This window comes from Pelecanus crispus, chromosome 1, assembly GCF_030463565.1.
Source record: "Pelecanus crispus isolate bPelCri1 chromosome 1, bPelCri1.pri, whole genome shotgun sequence".
NCBI lineage: Eukaryota > Metazoa > Chordata > Aves > Pelecaniformes > Pelecanidae > Pelecanus > Pelecanus crispus.
The window spans coordinates 58958152-58977508 of NC_134643.1; the positions used below are offsets into that span (position 1 = coordinate 58958152).

At 51.1% G+C, this 19357-nt stretch overlaps 2 protein-coding genes across 3 annotated transcripts in view; one reads left to right on the top strand and one right to left on the bottom strand.

Moving 5' to 3' along the window:
• TMEM184B (transmembrane protein 184B) overlaps positions 1 to 14286 on the top strand; it is a 30664-nt gene extending 16378 nt beyond the window's left edge. For both annotated transcript variants that reach the window (XM_075723856.1, XM_075723122.1), the window contains exons 4-9: positions 3144 to 3234; positions 3767 to 3842; positions 6989 to 7080; positions 7380 to 7549; positions 8772 to 8966; positions 10953 to 14286. In XM_075723856.1, the coding sequence (XP_075579971.1) occupies positions 3144 to 3234; positions 3767 to 3842; positions 6989 to 7080; positions 7380 to 7549; positions 8772 to 8966; positions 10953 to 11194 (866 nt within the window). In that variant the 3' untranslated portion in view covers positions 11195 to 14286. The remainder of the gene's footprint in view (positions 1 to 3143; positions 3235 to 3766; positions 3843 to 6988; positions 7081 to 7379; positions 7550 to 8771; positions 8967 to 10952) is intronic.
• A 2623-nt stretch (positions 14287 to 16909) lies between these two features.
• On the bottom strand, positions 16910 to 18741 carry MAFF (MAF bZIP transcription factor F). Its single transcript, XM_075724880.1, has 3 exons — positions 18721 to 18741; positions 17447 to 17500; positions 16910 to 17361 (listed from the first exon to the last, which is right to left on the bottom strand). Exons 1-3 carry the CDS (start codon positions 18739 to 18741, stop codon positions 16948 to 16950), a joined length of 489 nt encoding a protein of 162 aa, XP_075580995.1. The 3' UTR covers positions 16910 to 16947.
• Between the last annotated feature and the right edge of the window lie 616 nt (positions 18742 to 19357).

Sequence of the window (19357 nt, forward strand, 5' to 3'; positions counted from 1 at the left end):
AGATGTGTTGAGCCTTCCCTCCAATGTTCTGTAGAGACAAAGTTTATGATTTTTTGGGGTCCTTTGCTTCAGGAAGGTGAAAGTCAAAAATCTGATTCTACCTGGCTGTTTAAAGTGAGCTATTAGTTAGCTCCCAGTTCTTGGAACAACACTTACTTAGCAGCCAGACACTTGCTTTGTCCTGTTTTCCTGGCGCGGTTTGTTAGTGACATATTCTTCTGGTCCCATCCTTGTGGCCACTTGTGTGGTCACGCAGGGTAGCACAGCCACCATGTGCTGGTGTTGGTGAGGTGTAAAGTGCTTTGGTGTTCTGCAGGAGACAGGGTGCCATGTTCAAGATGAGTTACTGATTGCTTTGTCTTTGGTTATCTGCTGCAGATGATACCACTAGCATTTTATGCGAGGGAAACAGTTACTCTCCAATAAATGCTATCTAAACTTCCCTCCTGATCTCATCCAGAAAGGAGCCTTTTACCCATCCAGCAGGAGAAACTGCACTCTAGCGTGTATTTTTGAGGGCAGTTTATCGCCATACCCTCATTAAATCATAACTCGCTGGTGCAGTTGTTTTGGTGAGATCTGCATTGCAGAGAGGTGCCCCTGGCCATGTGAACAAGTTAATCAGCTGAAGGGACCAGCAGGCTCTCCTTCACATCCATGACAATGCTTTGAGATGCAGCAGCAGATTGCAAATGCATGCAGATGATTCAGAAGGCATCTTTGTTTGGGTCTGGATTTTTTTTTCTTCCCTCCTTCCCCACTCTGTGCACGTGTGTAGGTCTAGCAGGAATCCTGCTGCTCTGTGAAACTCCTCTTCTGGCAACAGCCAGTATCCCTCTGCCTCGCTTGCTTGGGGAATTTGCAAACATCTGAGCATCTGCTCAGGAGGCAGCCCATGCTCCGGAGTTCACCTCGGCATGTTGGGCTTTGTGAAAAACTACGGGAGAAGGTGAAAGCACCTTCAGTCAGCAGGTTCTTTCCCTCACTTCTTCTGGGGACCGCTTTGAAACAGCCTTTTTGTTCTCTGCTTTCCCTTGCCCTCCACCTTATAATTTCATTTTTGGGAAGGTATTAGGTTGCAAAGTTGGGGGAGCCCTGTTAGGGAATAGGGGAAGAAGACTCTGTTAATAAATTTTGAAAGCTGTCTTGGGCCATTTATGGGCTGCATTTCATAGTGTATATTAGGAGGAGCATGTTTTGGTGTTGCTCTTTCATGTGACTCTGCTTCTGTACAAACCTGGGTGTCAGTAACACTGACACTAGTAGATTTTTTTGTTATGTTGATGTCATAAGCACCATCTGATGAATGTGCATCAGGAATGGGAGAAGAGTTCTTTTGCTGGTGTGGTGAACTTTGATAGTTAGCACTCATTTCTGTTGGGGAGGGAGGGGCAGATATTTCCCCCTCCCTTTTTTTGGGGGGGGAGTGGGGGTTGGTTTCTTCCTCTGATGTCATCTCTTCCCTAGTGCTTGTGGAATGGGCAGCTGGTATTGTAATGACCACATCAGAGGGCAGGGGTCACTGGAGGACAATAGGAAAAGCTCAGCTTTTCTTCCTCAGGGTGCTGGGAGCTGTCAGCTAAGTTGCAGGAAAATGGCAGGCAAAAGGGCTTACCACAGTTACTGAAATAAGTTTTCCATGGTTGGTGTTTTCTCTCCTGATTAAGGCTTTCTCAAAATCATTGCTGTGTGAACATACCTGACCTTGTTAAATAACAGGGTTTACAGATGGAATAACAATATCCCAATTACCTACATAGAAGCAGGTATACCACTGGCTTTTATGTGCTGTAGCATTATTGCCATCTAGGCATGTCTACAAGCCATAAACATAATGTTTTGAGACTGAGTGTTTTGGGGAGTGTTGAGTATCTCTTTTCCAGGGCATGGTTTGGAAGCTTGTAGAAGAATTAGAATTGATGTCTGTCTCTGACTTTGGAAGTTCATCCACGTGGGAAAATTGACCTCAGGTCTAATAACTGCCTGCTTGGTGAGGTCAGCTTCTCAGCACTGTACATTATTAGGCTTCTGTTCTTATTTAAAAGTTCCTCGAGACTTCTGTTTCCATCCTAAGTAATTTTCTCTTTGTATTATGTCAGTGCTGGGGGCCAAAACCAGGATTTGGGTGCTGGCATTCCAGGGAACATCCAGGTACAGACTATCATAGAAAATAACATTGAAAGAAGGGTTACCTGGTCTGTCATTTTGCCCCAAGGCTGTATGTGGCAAACTTAAAAGTACAGTCCTTGCCCTAAAAATCTCACAACTGTATGAGGGTCCAACAGCGATTATAACAAGTCAAGAGGGTGGTAGACAGGGTGCATATAGGCTTACTCCATGCACAATTGAGTGGATTTGGATCCCATGAAAAGGAAATATATATGTAGTTATGATTAGAGCCCTCCCCACAGTGTCTTCACATCAGTTGCTATGTATCAGCGAAACTGAGCCTTGAAGAGAATTGAAATGGGGCAGAGTATTAGCGGTCAGTCTGAGAAGGCTCTTCCTCGTCTATACCAGGTTGCTAGGGAAGGCAGAAAAGAGGTGGCCCAAGGAAGAGGCTATTCAGTACGCAAGAAATTTTAGCTTTCTGAGGAAATGAAGCACAGAACCTATTTTTAAAAAATCTCCAACAGACATGAAAACAGAGTTCCACTGATTGGTAAAAATGCTGTTTCTCCAACTCTTAATGTCTATAGTCTGGTTACCTCGGAGAGAGAAACTGTGTTCATCACCTAAAAGGTTAAATACAGGAGACAAGATATGGTTGATGGATCAGAGATAACTCTTCCAAATTATTTAGTGCCAGTGTAATGTCCTGGAATAACACACAGGAACCCTGTAAAGAATGGCATCTTACAGATGCCAAGTAAAACAGAGACTGACCACGGTTTTAAATGGTCCTGTGACCATTTTGGCATGAGTCATGGAACTGGCCTGGGACCTTGGCCAAACTCCAGTTCAGATAGTCTTGTGAGTGCTGAGGTAGGATGATAAATGCAATGAAAATAATCTCGAGTGCTTTGAAGGGAAAGATGCTGCATAAGCAGTCTCTGCTAATGTTTGGTCTGTTGCCTGTGCTCTTGGTCTTTGCACCTGTTTTGAAGTTGGTTGTCATTTTACTCTGATTGATGTCTTTGCAGCCTTTGTAATATACAACTTTCTCAGCCTCTGCTATGAGTACTTGGGAGGGGAGAGCTCCATCATGTCTGAGATCAGAGGGAAACCAATTGAGTGAGTATTTACTGTGCTTACAGCATGACGCTCTCCTCCTTCTGTGCCCATCTACCATGCCTCTATCCCTGTCCCGAAAAACTGTGTCAGGTGGCAAATGTCTGCTGGGACTGGGCAGCATGAATGGTGACGATTTACCAGTACCCTGCTATGAGACAGATCGGGCTGATCGCTTCCTCTTAGGCAAGCTGGACTGATTCACAGCTTTTCTGGACACCTGCCTACTCCTTTGTTTCTTATTCCCTTCTCCTCCTTTAAATCTTTTCTGTCTTCAATTGGTTGTGTGTGCTTCCTCTGGGATCTGTGTTTCTCCCCATGCTACTCAGCTTTAAAAAAAAAAAAGAAAAGATCGGAGTGTGGAGTCAGGGAGATGTTTTAAACATATCTCTGAAAGAGGGTATAGCTGTAACTATGGTTGGAGAAAGCACCAGTCCTGCAACTTTGCTACAGAGGTAGACAAAGAGGGTACGGATCTTGCACTCTAGCCCAAATCTTACTTCTGAATCCTGTCATCTTGTATTGGCTCTTTCAGGTCCAGCTGTGTATACGGGACTTGCTGTCTGTGGGGAAAAACTTATTCGATTGGATTCCTGAGGTTCTGCAAACAGGTATGGGCTGGAGGAGCTGTGCCATCTTCTAGAAATGAATGAAGTGTGTGTGGGTGGCAATGGTGCCTTTTGCTGCTGAACTTCTGAGATGAGCACTCCTTTGAGGGGGTTCATAATATTGTTTTGAGAGGCCTGCAGACTGCTGAGAAGGGGGGTGTTTCAGGGTTGGTTGGTTTGTTCGTTTTGAGTGATCTTAACATTTTCTATTCAACCCCGCATCAGGAAGGCCTTAGCAAAAGACCCAATATATATCCCGGGTCTGATGTTAGTCCTGGGAAGAAATGCTGGTTTCCTCTTCCCTTTCTGGATTGCAGAGGTCCCAACTTTAAGAAATTGATGGCTGTGTTGTGTTGCAGACACCCCACAGTTGGGTAACAGCCTCCTGAATTCCCAGTGCTGCTGTTGTGGTTTGGAGTTGAGGAGGGGGTGGAGGTTAAGTGTGACACAACGCTTTGTAGGAGGAACCAAGTATTGCTCACCATGTGTGTCTGTCTGCGCTGGATTTGGTATGTCGAGGGGGAGGGAATGGGGGAGATCTAAACCTTGATACAGCCCTCATCTGCTCATCCCAGGTCAGTCACCTCTGTCTGCCATGAAACAGCAGGTGATTTTCAAGGCTTTGCTCACTTGCTGAAATGAACACATGAGGTTTCTCTGGAGACAGCGTGAAGCAGGTCTGGTTCTTTGAAAGGGCTCAGGTCACTGTAATTCCAGTCACTGGGTCTAGATATCTGCCCTGGCTTCTCCTCCACATCATGCCCCATCTTCTATGTTTTAGCAATATGCAGGAACATCAAAGGTATAATGCAGCTTCATAGTATATCCAGTGTTAATCTCCGTAGCACGATTGGCCTTTTTCAAAGGAACGCATCTTTCTTTTCTCTGTTCGGTTTGTCTCTCGTATATTCTTTCCTCATGGCTTTCCTGTTTTCTTCCCTGATACTTTTATTTTCTAAGCTGCTTGCAGTGTGCTGCTTTGCCTGTTTCTCTTGGGCTTCATTTGTACACCCTGTGTTTGCTTCGATGCATTATCTATTCTAAAAAGAATAGATGCTCCTAATGTTAACTTCTACCTTTGAAATGCATCATAAGCAAACATAACACCTATCAAGGTGAGTGAATGCTGAAGAAATAATTTCCCTTAGACCTCTTCTTCCTCATGTCCCACAGCCTCTGGCAGTTCTCTCCGCATGGATTACACCTGGCTGTGTTTGGAAAGTTTTTTCACAACAATGAAGACTAGAAGCACTTTTATGGCCAGGGGAGATTCTGCCTGCTTCCACAAATCCTCAGCTCACTTGGTAACTCAGGCTTAGGTGGATGTTTGCTTTTGCTTTGCTGATATCTGGCAGCAATTCTTCTAGTCAGGCCTGCCCTTTGCAAACTGCTAACTCTGCTGTGGAGGTTGTTGAGGGAGGTGTCTTGCAAAGGGATGTTTAAGTACTTCCGTCCTTCTTGGCTCAAGCTTAAATGTTGCCTTGGTGAGAAATCATTGGCACCAAGACTCATTTTCTAGTATTTCTAGACTTCGAGGATTGCCGAGGAAGACCTTTCAAGGCAAATTCCTGGGTAGGTTGGTGCAAAAGGGCAACAGAGCAGATCTCATTGCTGATCTGTGCAGTATCCACCATTGTGGTGATCAGGAAGAGGAATGTGCTGGAAGGAGCACCTTGCCCATTTTATCCCTTCTCTCAGCGTCTCCAGCATTACTGTTGCCTCCCACCGCCACCTGCCCACTTTCTGCTCTTTCCAGCCCCTTTCATCCTGAAGGAATCTGTGTGTTATAACCATTCCTTCTTTCTATCTTCACCCCCATCCCGAGCTGTTCTCAGGCAAGTGCCTGCTATAGGTCAGTCAGTCTGCCTGCATTGCCTGTGGCCCTCCAGCAGTTGGGTGGTGTGCTGGTGGCTGTGGTGTAAAATCTGGACACGGTTTGTTTCCTTAAACATGTCTTGATCAAGATTCTTTGCTGGGTCTGTGTCTGGTGACCCTCACAGATGGGTCACACACCATCCATGTGCTTTCCGTATGCTGCAGCATCTTCTAGGGAAGCAACTAAAAATAGGATGTGGTGGTTTGGATTGCAGGGAAATGGTTAAAACATCCCCAGATTGGAAGGAGGGGAAGCTCAGAGGACAGAGTTGTTTACCAATTAGCTTGACCTTTTCCAGTTCACATATTTACAGTGACTCACTAACTGGCATGTGCTGGGGTTTTTAATCTCCTTGAAGTCTTATGACCACTAACAAATTGCATCGTATCCAAAGCAATTATTCCTGTTTGGTTTTGCCTTCTTTCCATACACAGCCCTCCTCACATGTGTGCAGGTCAGCACCTGCCCAGGCTCTTCCAGCCTCCTTCAGGGACACATGGGTGACATTTTTAGGGTCACAACCCACCACTCTCTTAGGACCTTGAAGTTCAACGTCTCCAGAAAGATGAAGAATGGGGTGGCTTTGAGAGAGGAGTCATCCCAATAGGAGCAGTGATTTATACTGGCAGAACGGCAGCTGATCCCAAGTGCCACAGAACCTTTGGGGAGATTCAGTAAAGGTCGTGTGAATGACAACAGAATAGCTCTTAACTTCTGTCTGGCAGCACACATTACTGTGTACAAAATGCCTTAATAATGGTGGCAGTTGTCAAAGTTCCTCCTCCTCAGAGAGCTGGGTTCCCCTCCTATCCAGGGGACCTTCTTGCCTAGCTTTATGGAAACTATAGACTGGCGTTTGAGTCCCTTCCCCAGTATCTCTTTGTTAAACTTGCTGTGTCTGTACCACAGCATAGTATGGGATTTTTTGTTTTTCATGCTGTTACTGTGCATAAATGTGCTGCAGCACAGCCTATGAAAAACGGCTCTGGAAGAGAGCAGCTGAGCGTCTTCTAGGAGCAACTTACAGAGAGTTTTTTCTTCCCATTCTGGACAAGTAGATAGCACACATACTTCTTCTGAATCTCTTTTATCTCCTTTTGGGTGCTGCAGTCCTCAACCATAATTGATTAGCAGGTGGCAGGGTCATACTCCTTGCTGGGGCTGGATTGTGTTGTGTTGCTGAGTTGTTCTGATGGACACTCTATCATGGTACTGGTTTGGGATCTTGGCCTCTTGCACCTCCTGCCTTCTCATTCCTCTCTCATTCCTGTAGGCTACCCTGCAGTTCTGTGTGGTGAAGCCCCTCATGGCAATCAGCACAGTCATCCTTCAGGCCTTCGGCAAGTACCAGGATGGTGACTTTGAGTAAGTTTGTTTGTCTAGCATGCAAGCCTCAGCTGCTCCTTCTCTGCCCAGCTGTGCTTATGGTCTGTGTGTGTGCTGGGCCGTGGGAAAAGACAGGGGGACAACATGGGCTGAATATGCACATGAGAAAAGAGGGCAGGGGCAAGCCTGTAGATTTCAGGTTTTTTCTACCTCAGTTTGGGGGAGGGAATGGGACAGGGAGGCAGGAAGGAAAGAGAATTTTAGAACTCCCCAGTGACAGCAGCAAGGGGAAAAGATCATGCTGAAATTTCAGGCATTCATATATCTTCTCTTTTCAGTGTAACCAGTGGCTACCTCTATGTGACGATCATCTACAACATCTCTGTCAGCCTGGCACTGTATGCCCTCTTCCTTTTCTACTTCGCCACACGTGAGCTGCTCAGTCCCTATAGCCCAGTCCTCAAGTTCTTCATGGTGAAGTCTGTCATCTTCCTGTCCTTCTGGCAAGGTGAGCTGCTTTTCCCTTCCCTTGGTAGGCACAAAGAGCTCTCTGCAGGGGCTCAGACACTAGAGTTGACAGAGAGTTGCTGATTAATAGCCAGAATGTCTTTCTGTAGTATTATTATATTTGTTTTGTAGTCTTCCATTGCTTTTCTCTGGGAAACCTGTTTTGCTCATTTTCGTCTTTGTTTCTGTGCTCCTGAATCCTCACTATCCCTGTGTGTGTGCATGTACAAACGCATATCTGCCTGGCAAAATCAGCTGTTTGGATGAAGAGTCCTTTGCATTCCTGGAACAATTGTAAAGCACAAGCTGCCAACATTTTATCTGCATGCTGCCATTTTATTGATTAAAGTGGCACATCTAAACATTTTTAGTACTTTTTTTTTTTAGTGCTCTATAAATAAAATTTTAATGGTATGTCTGTGATTCACGTGAAGCAGCAAGCTGGCTGAATGCAGTGTGTGCTGTCACAGAACCACCACTGAGCGGAAGGATGTTCAGAATATGTACACATGATGCAGAGGCATATTCAGAAAGCTGAAATTCCACCTAAGCTTAGTGCTTCTTACTAATTGGCTCTAAGCATTTCCCTGTTCAATGCCCTACTTAGGTTTACTGAGTTGCACTTCAAAGACTAATTGAGTAGGAACTTAGGTGGAATTCAGGCTGTTGGAGTATGGCCCATCCTCCCTGTCTACAGGCAAACTAATAAGCTGTCTAGTTTATCATCTTGAGCCATCTGGTCACACACTTTCTGCCTTCTCTGGAATTCTTCAGCCACCTGGCTATGGACAGGGAGAAAAATCTTTCTTGCACTGGTGTGTCAAAAACAGTTTATGCTTAAATGATAAGCTCTGTTACTTCAATTTTTGCTCTAGCTAGTGGAAGTGCTGAGTTCACAGAGGTGCTCACAGAAATATCTGACTGCTTCTTACCCCTCTGGACTTGATTAAGTCCTGCAGCAGCTAGTTCCACAGATTATGTGTCAGTTGAGAATAGAAGAGGGTCAGTGTTTGAACATTCTTTGCTTAAACATATTCATCTCATTTATTCCTCCTTTCTTGTAGGAGGAGTGTAGATGGGAGTACCTAGCCCACTCTGATTGTAGCTCCTGTATTAAATGGGTTTATGTCTAGGATATACAGCACAGCACATATTTCCATTCCTTACAGTTAGTATGCAATCATGTTTTCTGCACATTTACATGAACTTGTTGCTTTGTTTAGGGATGCTGTTGGCCATCTTGGAAAAGTGTGGTGCCATCCCCAAAATCCACTCTGCCAATGTGTCTGTGGGTGAAGGCACGGTAGCTGCTGGGTATCAGGACTTCATCATTTGCGTGGAGATGTTCTTCGCAGCCATCGCCCTGCGCCATGCCTTCACATACAAGGTGTATGCAGACAAGAGACTTGATGCCCAAGGTAGGAAATACGCCAGCACATTTGGCATGTCTATTTGGTAGCGAGACTGGGTGGAGACTGGTCCCTCTGGCAGCCAGCACACTGATATGACTCCCAACCTGAATGCCTGGAAAACATCACATCCCCTCCTCCGTGGTGTCTGAACAGATTAATTGTGCAATGGCTCTGCAGGGCAGAAACCTTGCCTGAATTGCATTGTTCCCTTTTCAGTTCCCCAGTATGCCACCCACGACAACTTGTTGCAGACCTGAGGGCTGCAAGAAGTTGCAGCCTTTTGGTAGAGTGGGTTTGTCCTTCTTCCCGTCTCCCCAAAGGGGAACTCCATTGCTCTAGATTGTGCAACAAACTGAAGGCAGGAGGGACAGGGCCTGAAACAGGCTCTGTTTTGAATCTGGCTCAGGAAGATGAGGTTGTGCTTTGGCAATATGTTTGGCTTGGAGGAGGACCATCTTCCTGTGAAGATTTTGTGAGGGCTGGGCTGCTAGAAGTCTTATTCCAGGGAAGAGGGAGGTGGATGTTATGTCTGAGAAAAGGGGGTTCTTGTGCCCAGTCTATGCAAATATATTCGGTGTTGTCCAAATAAAGGGGTTCCTTCCTGCTGGGGGAAGTCTGTGCTGAGGTGTGGGAAGACAGCAGCCCTTGGGCAGTGTTTATGTAGATGATCCCTCCATCCCAGCCAGCCCCAGAGGTTTTGGAAGGACAGTGGCTGCAGCTGGGGGAGATGAGATCTGTGGGTGATGAAAGGGTAAACTGCTGGCCAGTACAGTGGGGGATGTTTTGGTGGTGGGTCTTGTTCAGTTCTTGTTATTTCCTCTCTCTCTTTCTCTCTTTCTTTCTCTGTCTCTCTCTTCTCCCTTTTATCTCTCCCTTGCTTTGGCCACTGGTCCCTGGTGCAGCTGTTCCATCATATGGGCCATACGGTAGGTACAGCATGCTCTGTGTGTTTGTCCCTGTTGGTTTTTAACTGGGATGCTGTTCTGTCCTGATTCCCAGTCTGTCTACTGCCTGCTCTGTCCCTTGTTCCCCCTTCCTTGTAGGTCTGTGGCTCAACAGCCTCACACAGCTGCTTAAGGGTTGTCTGGATCATAAGTTATAAAACAGCCCTGTGGGCAGTGGCATAACACTTAGCTTCAGAGTATTTCTGTCAGGTCTGTGTGAACCTCTCTCCAAAGAGTTGCACAGGCTCTCAAAGGAGCCGGTTTGCGCTCTCACCCCAGCCTCCCTTCACTTTCATAATTGCCACAGAAGATCAGCATGCTTTGGTTGTTTGGGGAGCCCATCCAACAGGACTGAGCAGAGCCAGAAACCCATGCTGGAAATGGGACCTAGAAGCCATAAGAAATGGCAGCTCCTAGAAGGACACACAGCCTTCCTCTGTGCTCAGCACTTGGGTGGGACAATCTCCAACTGTTCCTTCCTTCACGGTATCACTGTAGCACCCTCCACCCATAGGGTGGTTCTGCATCTAGTACTGCCTGTTCCCCTCCTTCCCCTCCCTTGCAGTGCTTTCCACTTTCATGATCTCTTCCCTGTGGGTACTTCGATACTGCCTATCAGTCTCATTTCCAGTGAGTGGGAATGGCAAATGCCATTTCTCCTATACTTTTAGAATTTCCTTAGTTTTTGTCTTCTGAAACCCTTTACAGGAGCACCTACCTACTTGACTGTCTTCGTTGCAAACCCAAGCCAGCACAGGTAGTGTGTAGTGGAGGTTGTCACTGTGGGTATGTCCCATTCTCATGGCATGTCCTTCATTTATTGCTGAGGTGGATTCACTTGGCTAGCAGTGGCTGGATTTAGGAGCACTATTGGTAAAACTTGACACCATTTGTGTGGCATTTCCTCAGCAGCCGCTTGAAGAAGTCTGTAAAGTAACTTCTGCAGGATCTAGGAGTGCATGTTCGCTGTTCTCCTTACCTTCATGTTAAGGGGTGTGGGGAAGGCAGCAGTATTCTTCACTTGTCCCTCCCTGTCTTACCCCAACAGGTCGCTGTGCTCCCATGAAGAGCATCTCCAGCAGCCTCAAGGAGACCATGAACCCCCATGACATTGTCCAAGATGCGATCCACAACTTTTCCCCAGCCTACCAGCAGTACACCCAGCAGTCAACGCTGGAGCATGGTCCACCCTGGCGCAATGGCAGTCACGTTATCTCCCGCTCCCACAGCTGCTCGGGTGCCCGGGACAATGAGAAGACCCTCTTGCTGAGCTCCGATGATGAATTCTAGGAGGCAAAACTGCCAGCACAGGCTGTCATTTTCCTTCTTTTGGGTTTTTTTTTTTAATTTTTTTTTAATTTATTGAAGCAGAAACACACAAGTCATATCACTTCCTAGAGAGTGCAGATTGCAGAAATGGGCACCTCCCATTAGCTTTTGTGGGTACGTATCTGATGAGCAGTGTGGAGGTGGGGGAATGGCCAGGCCTCCATTCTCAAGCCCATTCCTTACAGCAGCAATTGACTGGAATTAACTGAAGCAAAGCTCTAGGGTTTGGAGCTCTGGCCTCCCACACCCGCCCAGCTTGGCGTGGAGCATGACTGGCCAGAGCCCAGAGTTGTGGCCAAAAAGATTTTTGTGGGTTTTTTTTTCTTTTTCCAACTGGACAATGTGACTGGCTTGTGTATTCCTCTTCCTGGATGGTTGATGTAGGCACAGTTTTCTCCCCCAGCTCCCTGGTACTAACATCTCTGTGATCCTTGGGAAATGGGATTAGGATGCAGCGATAAGCATTCCTGAGGACCAGACCAGAGACTGGTCTCTCTGTAGTCATTGCCTTGAATACTTAGTAAGGAACATCTGCCCCCACCCTCTTAAGCACCTGGTTGTGCAGTCCTGTACTTGAGTGAGCGAGGGGGAAAAGGACAGGACTTTCTTCCTGTTCCTCCACTCCCTGCATCCCCCCTGCCTCCCCATCAAAGCTGATGCTTGTTGGAGCTCAGCAGGGATGGAATTACTGCCTCACAAGGGCAGGGTTTTCTAATCACCAGGTGTGCAAGCTTCCCATCTCCCCTGCATTCCTGTGGCAAGAAGCTTCCCTGGACCGTCTGTCTCCTGCTGACAAGACTGAGGACTGGCCATGATAGGTGGTGGAAGTTTGTAGAGTTCTGGCCCTTTCATCCGTCTTTGGGAAAGGAAGGTCTGTAGACAGTAAAATGTTGTTTTTTCTTGTTTCCTGTCCCCCACCAACATAGCTGCCCCTCTTAAAGGTGTGAATTGCACCAGGTAGCTGCCAGAGCAGGTCCTGGTCCCTCAGAGGTAACTCTCCCCATGCTTGTCATTGCTGACTTCCCCTGTGAGCTGCGCAAGTTTTGTCCTTAGGCTGGAGTATTCAGGAAGGGATGTTACACACTCCTCCTTTTGCTTTTTATCTCCATAGCTGTTCCAGGCCAATCTGGAGCAGACTTGAAACCTGACATGACCTGGCTGGTTAAAATTGTCCCTCTTAGTTTTCCAGGCAGCAGTTGCTGCTGCTGCTGCCACACACTTCACAGGCCCTGCAGCAAATGGTGATGCTATTGAGGGTGGAGTTAGCATCCATGGGAGTAGGAAAAGAAGCTTCCCCTTGCTTTTGCTGGGTTTTGGATTGGCCCCTAGGTATTTAGTGGAGCCAAAATAAAAATGATCCCTCTGTGGATCTATGCAGGGACCAGGAAATACCTCTTGCTTGCTTAAAATTGTCTAGGGGAGGAGGGGGGAGCACACTCAAGTGCCATAGATCAGATGACCCTACCCCCAAGCAAGATGTAAAATGGAGAGGTTGGAGCAAGCTGCTATATTCTTCTTGGCTGTAGTTTCTCTGTTCCTCTCCCACCTGATGCCCACCATGCCATCGGCAGACCTGCGTGTTTCCAGATTGCCCCTCATTGCTCTGCTAGGAGAACTGGGGTCTGATTTACTGCCTGGAGTTTACCTGTCCTCTTGTATCCTAATCTATGTGCTTGCTCATTCACTTCTTGGAAGCAACTGTGAGCGAAGCGCAGCTTGTTCCCTCAGCACCCCTGCCAGAAGCTGGTGGTCAGGAGTAGGGGGAAAAGGGCTTAAAGAGAGGCAGGTTTGCTCCTTGCTGTGAGGATAAGATGGGGGAAGGCGTAAGGGCAGCATCTCCTTCTGTACTTGCCACTCTGAGGGAGCTGGAGGCAGGGTCAGTGGATCCAGCATCTTCTCTGCTGCTGGATTTCCCCATTTGCACACATCCTGCGATGCCACATAGTTAGTTACTGCTTTTCCTAAATCTGTCTCTGCTTAAATGGGCATGCAAACGCTATCTGCCAGCTTTGTGTGGGCTTGGTGTAAAACTCCTTTTCCTCATGCCATAAGCTGCCTGGAAAGCAGGGCTGAAGATTGAATGGGCTTTCCTTCCATCTTCCATGGCTTTGATTAATAGTCCTTTAGTGCGAGGTATTTATTTTAAGCTTCCCCTCTCTCTTAGGAAAGTGGGGCATGGGATGTGTTCCCTTCCTCCCCTTTCCTTGCATTTACAGGCCTTGATGGTGTCCCAGTGTCACTTAATTGGTGACTGTCCCCAATCTTTGTTGGGTGGCTGAGATCTAAAATCTCTGGGATTGCCCTGCTGAAGGTGATCCAGGATTGGAGAAGCATTTTTTAAAAATTGTTTTGAAATGTATGCTGCATATATATGCTGTGCAGAGGATCTGGATATTCTCAAAGCTTCCTGTATGTAGTGGTTTAAAGTGTAACCCTTTTGCACTAGCTGCCTTTGGAGAAGCCTGGTGAAGAACTAGCACCCAAACGACAGCCAGCTGCCGTATGTTATAATTTTATATACATATATATTTTTTAACACCACACAAAATAATCTCCGAGCTTCCTGTTCTCCCTCTCGACAGGCAAGTGCCAGAGCATGGACTGGCTCTGAAGCTGCTCTGGCTTGGAGGAACAAATACCTTATAAGACCCAGAGCTTGAGACCAAGGAGGCCAAGGCACCCGTGGTCTTGCAGGTTTGCTTGCAGTAGCCCAGGGCCCCAACAAACGCGTTGGTTCCAGGACTAGGCCCTTGGAGCTGCTCTCCCTCACCTGCTTCCCCTCTCCTTCCTTCCTTCCTTTTTGTTTACCATGTAACATACCCGTGGGATTTGTTTATTATTTTTCCATATAGAGTAGTTCTTTGTATATAAACAACTGAAAAAAAAAATGTATGATAAATAAGACAGAGTCACCTAGTTTTGTACCTATTGTGTTTAACTGATGTGAGCTCAGCGACAAGCCGCTCTCTCTATTTTGGTCTTTGTGACGTTATACTCTGCAGAAATGAGCAAATATGATGACAAATAAAAATATAGAGATAATATAGATTGTACTTAAGCTGCCTCTGCGTGGTGCTGTCCGTGTGACTTCTCGGAACTGATTTTGAGTTTTTGCTTGTTGCAGAGGCTGAGGCTTAGTGGGTCAGTGTGTCTAGTCCTCTTCTTGAGAGGAAAGCTTCATGGTGCCTGTCTATGCAGGAGCTGACGGAGAAGCAGCGCTACAGCAGCCTGGGGCTGAGGCATCACTGATGGCCCAAGGCAGGAGTGACACCATTTGTCAAAAACCTTGAGCAGAGATGAGTCCTGATCTCCGGTGCTCAGTGCAAAACACCTGGTGGAGAAAGGGGACTGCTTTCTCTGACACAGGCCCCAACAAACAACAGCTCTGGGCTTTTCTTCCCTGAGTAGCGGGGGCCTGGGGCAGTTTGCAGTGGCAAGAGGGAACATGAATGTTTTCCAGAACCATCCTGTGAGTGCTTGCAGGCTGCTGGGAGGCTGGGACCTGGCCTGCCTGGGCATTGGGAACATGTTCATTGCTTCCACCTTGGCTCTGAGGAAGGGTGGCTTTTCCCCACGGGGAGGAGGTCAGGCTTCACCTCCGGGTAAGGCGCCTGCCACACTTCCTTCCCCTTCTCCTACCACCCACAGATGTAAGCTCCCTGTTTTCCTCCTTGCTGTTCCTGAGTCAGGCACTGAGGTCACTTTGTAGGAAAGTTTTTAAGTAGAGTTGCCCTGATTGCACCTGCCTCTCCTCCCGCACCAGGTCTGAGGGCAGCCTGGAGGGAATTTTTCTAGCAGAAAGCATTACCTTTCCTAGGAAAAGCTGATTCAGCACAGCTGAACTGCTCCTGAAAGCAAGCACTTTGGTGGGTGATGTTCAGCATTAAGCTTGCTTACTGAACCCTTTTCTTCCAGACACTATAAATCTGTGTTGTAAAAAGTCATGAGTTAGGCCCCATCCCATCTTTTTTGGGCACATTCTTGAACATGTCCTGCAGCAAAGCTAGAGGGAGCTAGAAAACCTGGTCTCACTGAGTCACAGCTCTGTCCTGAAGTTCAAGAATGACAAAACACTCTCGCTGTGGAAAAAAAAAGAACTTGCTTTATTTGTAAAGTCTACAAAATACAGAGGAGTCGGGTAGGACACATACTGTAAGTCAGAAAATAAATAAGTTTTTTTTTTTGCTCTATATAAGTATAAGATAAAATGTGATTTGCATATATAAAATATAAAGTACGGCTCTGTACCAACATCCTGGCTGTGCCGAGAGGCGGAATGGCAAAGAGGACGTGAAAATAACTTATGTTCGTGCAATAAATAAACCCAAGAGGAGTTGGGGTAGGGGGATGCTAACCACAGTGCCCCTTCCACGAGCGGTGGGCACCTCTCTCTGGGGAGGGATGGAGGCTGCAGCCGAGGGCAGCTGACATGGCAATACCCAGGCAGGGGCAGAAAGGGGCAGGGGGGGATCATCTACAGCAGCAGATGCCAAAGAGGGTCTGCCTCCTGTTACCTCCCCCCGTGCTGCCTGTATTTAGCAAACCCAACGCTTCTCCAATGGTTGTCCCACACTGGTGTCCAAGCTGGAGGAAAAAACCAAGGGAGGAGCCTACCTGCCTGCCAGGCAGGTCCCAGGAGCAGGGATGCTCTCCACCCCTTTCTCTGCCTCCGCAGCTCTGGCGCTCAGGGGCCAGGAGCACCTTTCCGTGGGCTTTGTAGGCGGTGAGGCGCCAGGGAGCGCTTGGTGGGGCCGTATAAGCTGGCCTGTGCTGAGCAAAACAGTGTTTATCTCTGCTCCAGCTGCCTCCGCTTCCTTCCTGCTGGTGCCGCTGCATTTCAGCGACAGCCAGCCGGCAGGGCTGAGCATCCCATAGGCAGGAAGAGGCATGAAGGATGTGCGTGATGGAGAGAGATAAAACGGCACCGCTGCTTCTCCCCTTTGCGTATGACAGCCCGGGCTGACCTGCTCATGTGCCCCCGCTCTCCCCTGCCCGAGGGTCCCTCCTCCGTCACCGTCACCTCTGGGCTGCCACGATGCTTTCCCATCCTGCTCACTCCTACCAGGCACCAACCTGCAGCCACTTTCTCTCCCCCTCTGACCTGCCACCTTCCCTTGCCATCTCCATCCCCAGAGGCTCAAGCCATGCTGCCACCTCCCTCCCTGCTCCAGCCATGGTCCAAGCCGCCAGGCCAATGCCAGGCCCCCTCTCCGTCGTATCCCTTCTGCTCCTCACTGCAAAACCTCTCTCACCATTTCCCTCCCTGGCACATGCTCCTGGGAGTGCCTGGCCCACACTCAGCTCTCCCATGCCCTTGCCAAAACAACAACGAAAAAAGGCACCTGGTGTTTTCCTGCCAGCTTGGAGCACTGGGATGCTTCCCCGCTACTGCCTGCGTGGGCTCACCTGCTCCTGCCTGCACTCCCCAGGGTGAGGGGTGCCCAGTCAAGGGGGCTGCAGCAGGGGATGGGGCTGGATCAGAGGGGAGGGGGCTGTGGGGCTTCAGGGGCCACCAGTGGGGTCCTGTCCTCCACCCCAGCACCCACGCTGCGGCAGCTCTCCCTGCACGGAGGAGCTGGAGGTCAAGGAATGGGAGAAGGAGGATTTCAGGCACAGGTCCCAGTGGGAAGGAGGTCAGGGAGGGTACAGGAGGGGGATTCAAGGGGGAAGGCACCCCGGGGGGCCCATGCCCGGCCGGAGGACGGAGGCCGACACTAGGAATAGGCGGCCTGGTTGGCACCAGACTTGACGATGGTGATGACGCTGGCGGTGGCCACCTTGGCGGAGGGCCCATGGGCGGCCACGGAGCGGGCGAAGCCCTGCAGGGCCTCGTACTTGCCACGGAGGGTGTCGAGCTCCAGGCGCATGGCAGCATTTTCCCGGGCCAGCTTGTCCACCTCCCACTCCAGCTCCATCTTCTGCTTCTGCAGCTCTTCCTTCTGGCAGACACGCTTCACCCGGCAGCTGGCGGCGTAACCCCGGTTCTTCAGCGTCCGCCGGCGCTGCTTCAGCCTCGCCACCTCCTCCTTGGAGAGGCCCCGCAGGTGGTGGTTGAGCTCCCGCACCGACAGCCCCATCAGCTCCTCATCCGACAGCAGCGGCGTGTTCTCCCCCAGCTCCCGCTTCACCTGCCGGAGAGAGGGGCGGTTGCCTGAGACCCCCAAAACCAGACCCCTGCCCCCCCCCCCGACCCCCAGTCCCACTGGCACTCACCTTCAGGGCCTTGCTGGAGAGCCCATCCGCAGCCATCCTTGCCGCACGCTGGCCCTGCCGAGCAGCCAGGAAAAAAGCGGGTTACTGCCTGCCCGTGCCCCTCACCTCGGCATAGGGGGCACCGGCCCTGCTGGCCCCCCCCCGCCCGGTGCCCACGTCCCTCTTGCCAGCCACGTGACTCATCCCTACTCCTTTAAAAAGACGTATGTGGTAATAATAATAATAATGATGATGACGATAATAGTAATAATGACTGCAAAACATAATAAGAACAGAGGAAGGCTGGACCTCCCATCCCGCCCTCATCCCACCCCGAGGTGGCTGGGATGCTGCTCTGCCCAGGGGACCCGAAACGCCCCAGCCCGGCTGCCAGGAGGCCGAGGCTTCCTCCCCCCCCGAGAAGAAACCCAGGCGTGATCCGCCCGAGGCTGAAAAGAAAGTAAAAGCAGCAGCAGCCCCACGGGACGAAGCCGTGGCGAAGCCACCCAGCCGCGACCCGCGTGGAGGTGCCACCCCACGGCCCCCCTGCCCGGCGCAAGGGTCGGGTGCCCGCAGGCTCCGGGGGCGAGGGGTCGGGGCCGCGGCCACGCAGCGCGGGCGGGCGAGAAGTGGCCTCCAGAAGTGGCCTCCCCGTGATTCAGCAGCCCAGGGGGAAAAGTCACCGAAGCGGCGCCTGTGCCCCCGCCGGTGGCCGGTCCCTCCCCGCCCCGGGTTAGGAGAGCGGGGAGAGGGCCGGGAGCCCGGGCTGCGGCCGAGCAGCCTCTCCCCGCCTCGGGGAGCCCCCTCCCCGCTAGCAGAGCCCCCGGAGGGCCGAGGGGGGCCGGGCCGGGAGCGCCCCGCGGGGAGGCGAGGGGCTGGAGGGGGGCGGCGGGGAAGGTGGAGCCGGGGCGGCTGGAAGCTGATGCAATCCGCGCCGGGGAGCCGCCGCCGGAGCCGGGGGAGCAGCGGCGGCTCCCCCCGGGCGCTGGCCGGGACTTGGGAGGGAAGCGCGGACGGCCCCGAACTGGGACGGCCCCGAACTGGGACACCCCCCGCCCCTGCCCCTGTCCCCGCCGGAGCGGGCTCCGGCCGGTGCCAGACCCCGCCGCCCTCTCCCGGCCGACCCGCGGGGGGAGAGGCGGGAGCGGAGGGGCCGCCCCGGCGGGGTCTCTCCCCTCGGCCGCGGCCGGTGCCGGCGCTTACCGGGAGGCCGCGCTGGTCCCCGCGGGGCCGCTGCCGGGTCGGGCCGTCGGGCGGCGGCGGCGCCTCCAGCCCCGCTCCCCGCGATTACTCACCCGCGGATTCTTTTCATTCATAAAAACACAGTCATGCGGTGACGTCACCCGCACCCCGCCCCTCACCGCCGCGCGGGGCGGCCCCTGCTCTTAAAGCGGCCTCTGCCCTTCAAGCACCCCGGGGTGACACACCCGCCTTGCGCGCTGCCAGAGTGTTAAACGCACCGGGGCATAAATGCAGCCACTCTCCAAAACCGCTGTTTTTTACCCAAAATTTTGGCGTGACGCACGCCCAGGGAATGGCCATACCCGGCAGCAGCACACGCCCACGCATTCCAGAGGAATTGGCCGCTGCCGCTTTAAGGAAGCGCCCCCCCGGCCCCTCCGCCCCTTACAAAGATGGCGCCTCCCGCCTTTCCGCCCTCCTCCGGGATGGAGGCGGGCGTGACGCAGCGGCGCTCCGCTCAATCGCACCGCCCCAACGGCCCCTCCCCGGGCGCGGCGCCGCTGATTGGCCCGCCCCCGGGGGGCGGTGCAGCGATTGGCGGGCGGCCGGCGGAGCGGGCCGGGGCCCCGCGCGGGGGACGCTGGGGGCCCGTCGTGCTTGGCGGGCGCCGCCGCACCCCGGGCGCCGGGCCCGGCCCTGCCCTGCTCTGCCCGGCCGCGGGTCCGCCCCCAGCCCCGCTCCGCCTCCCCC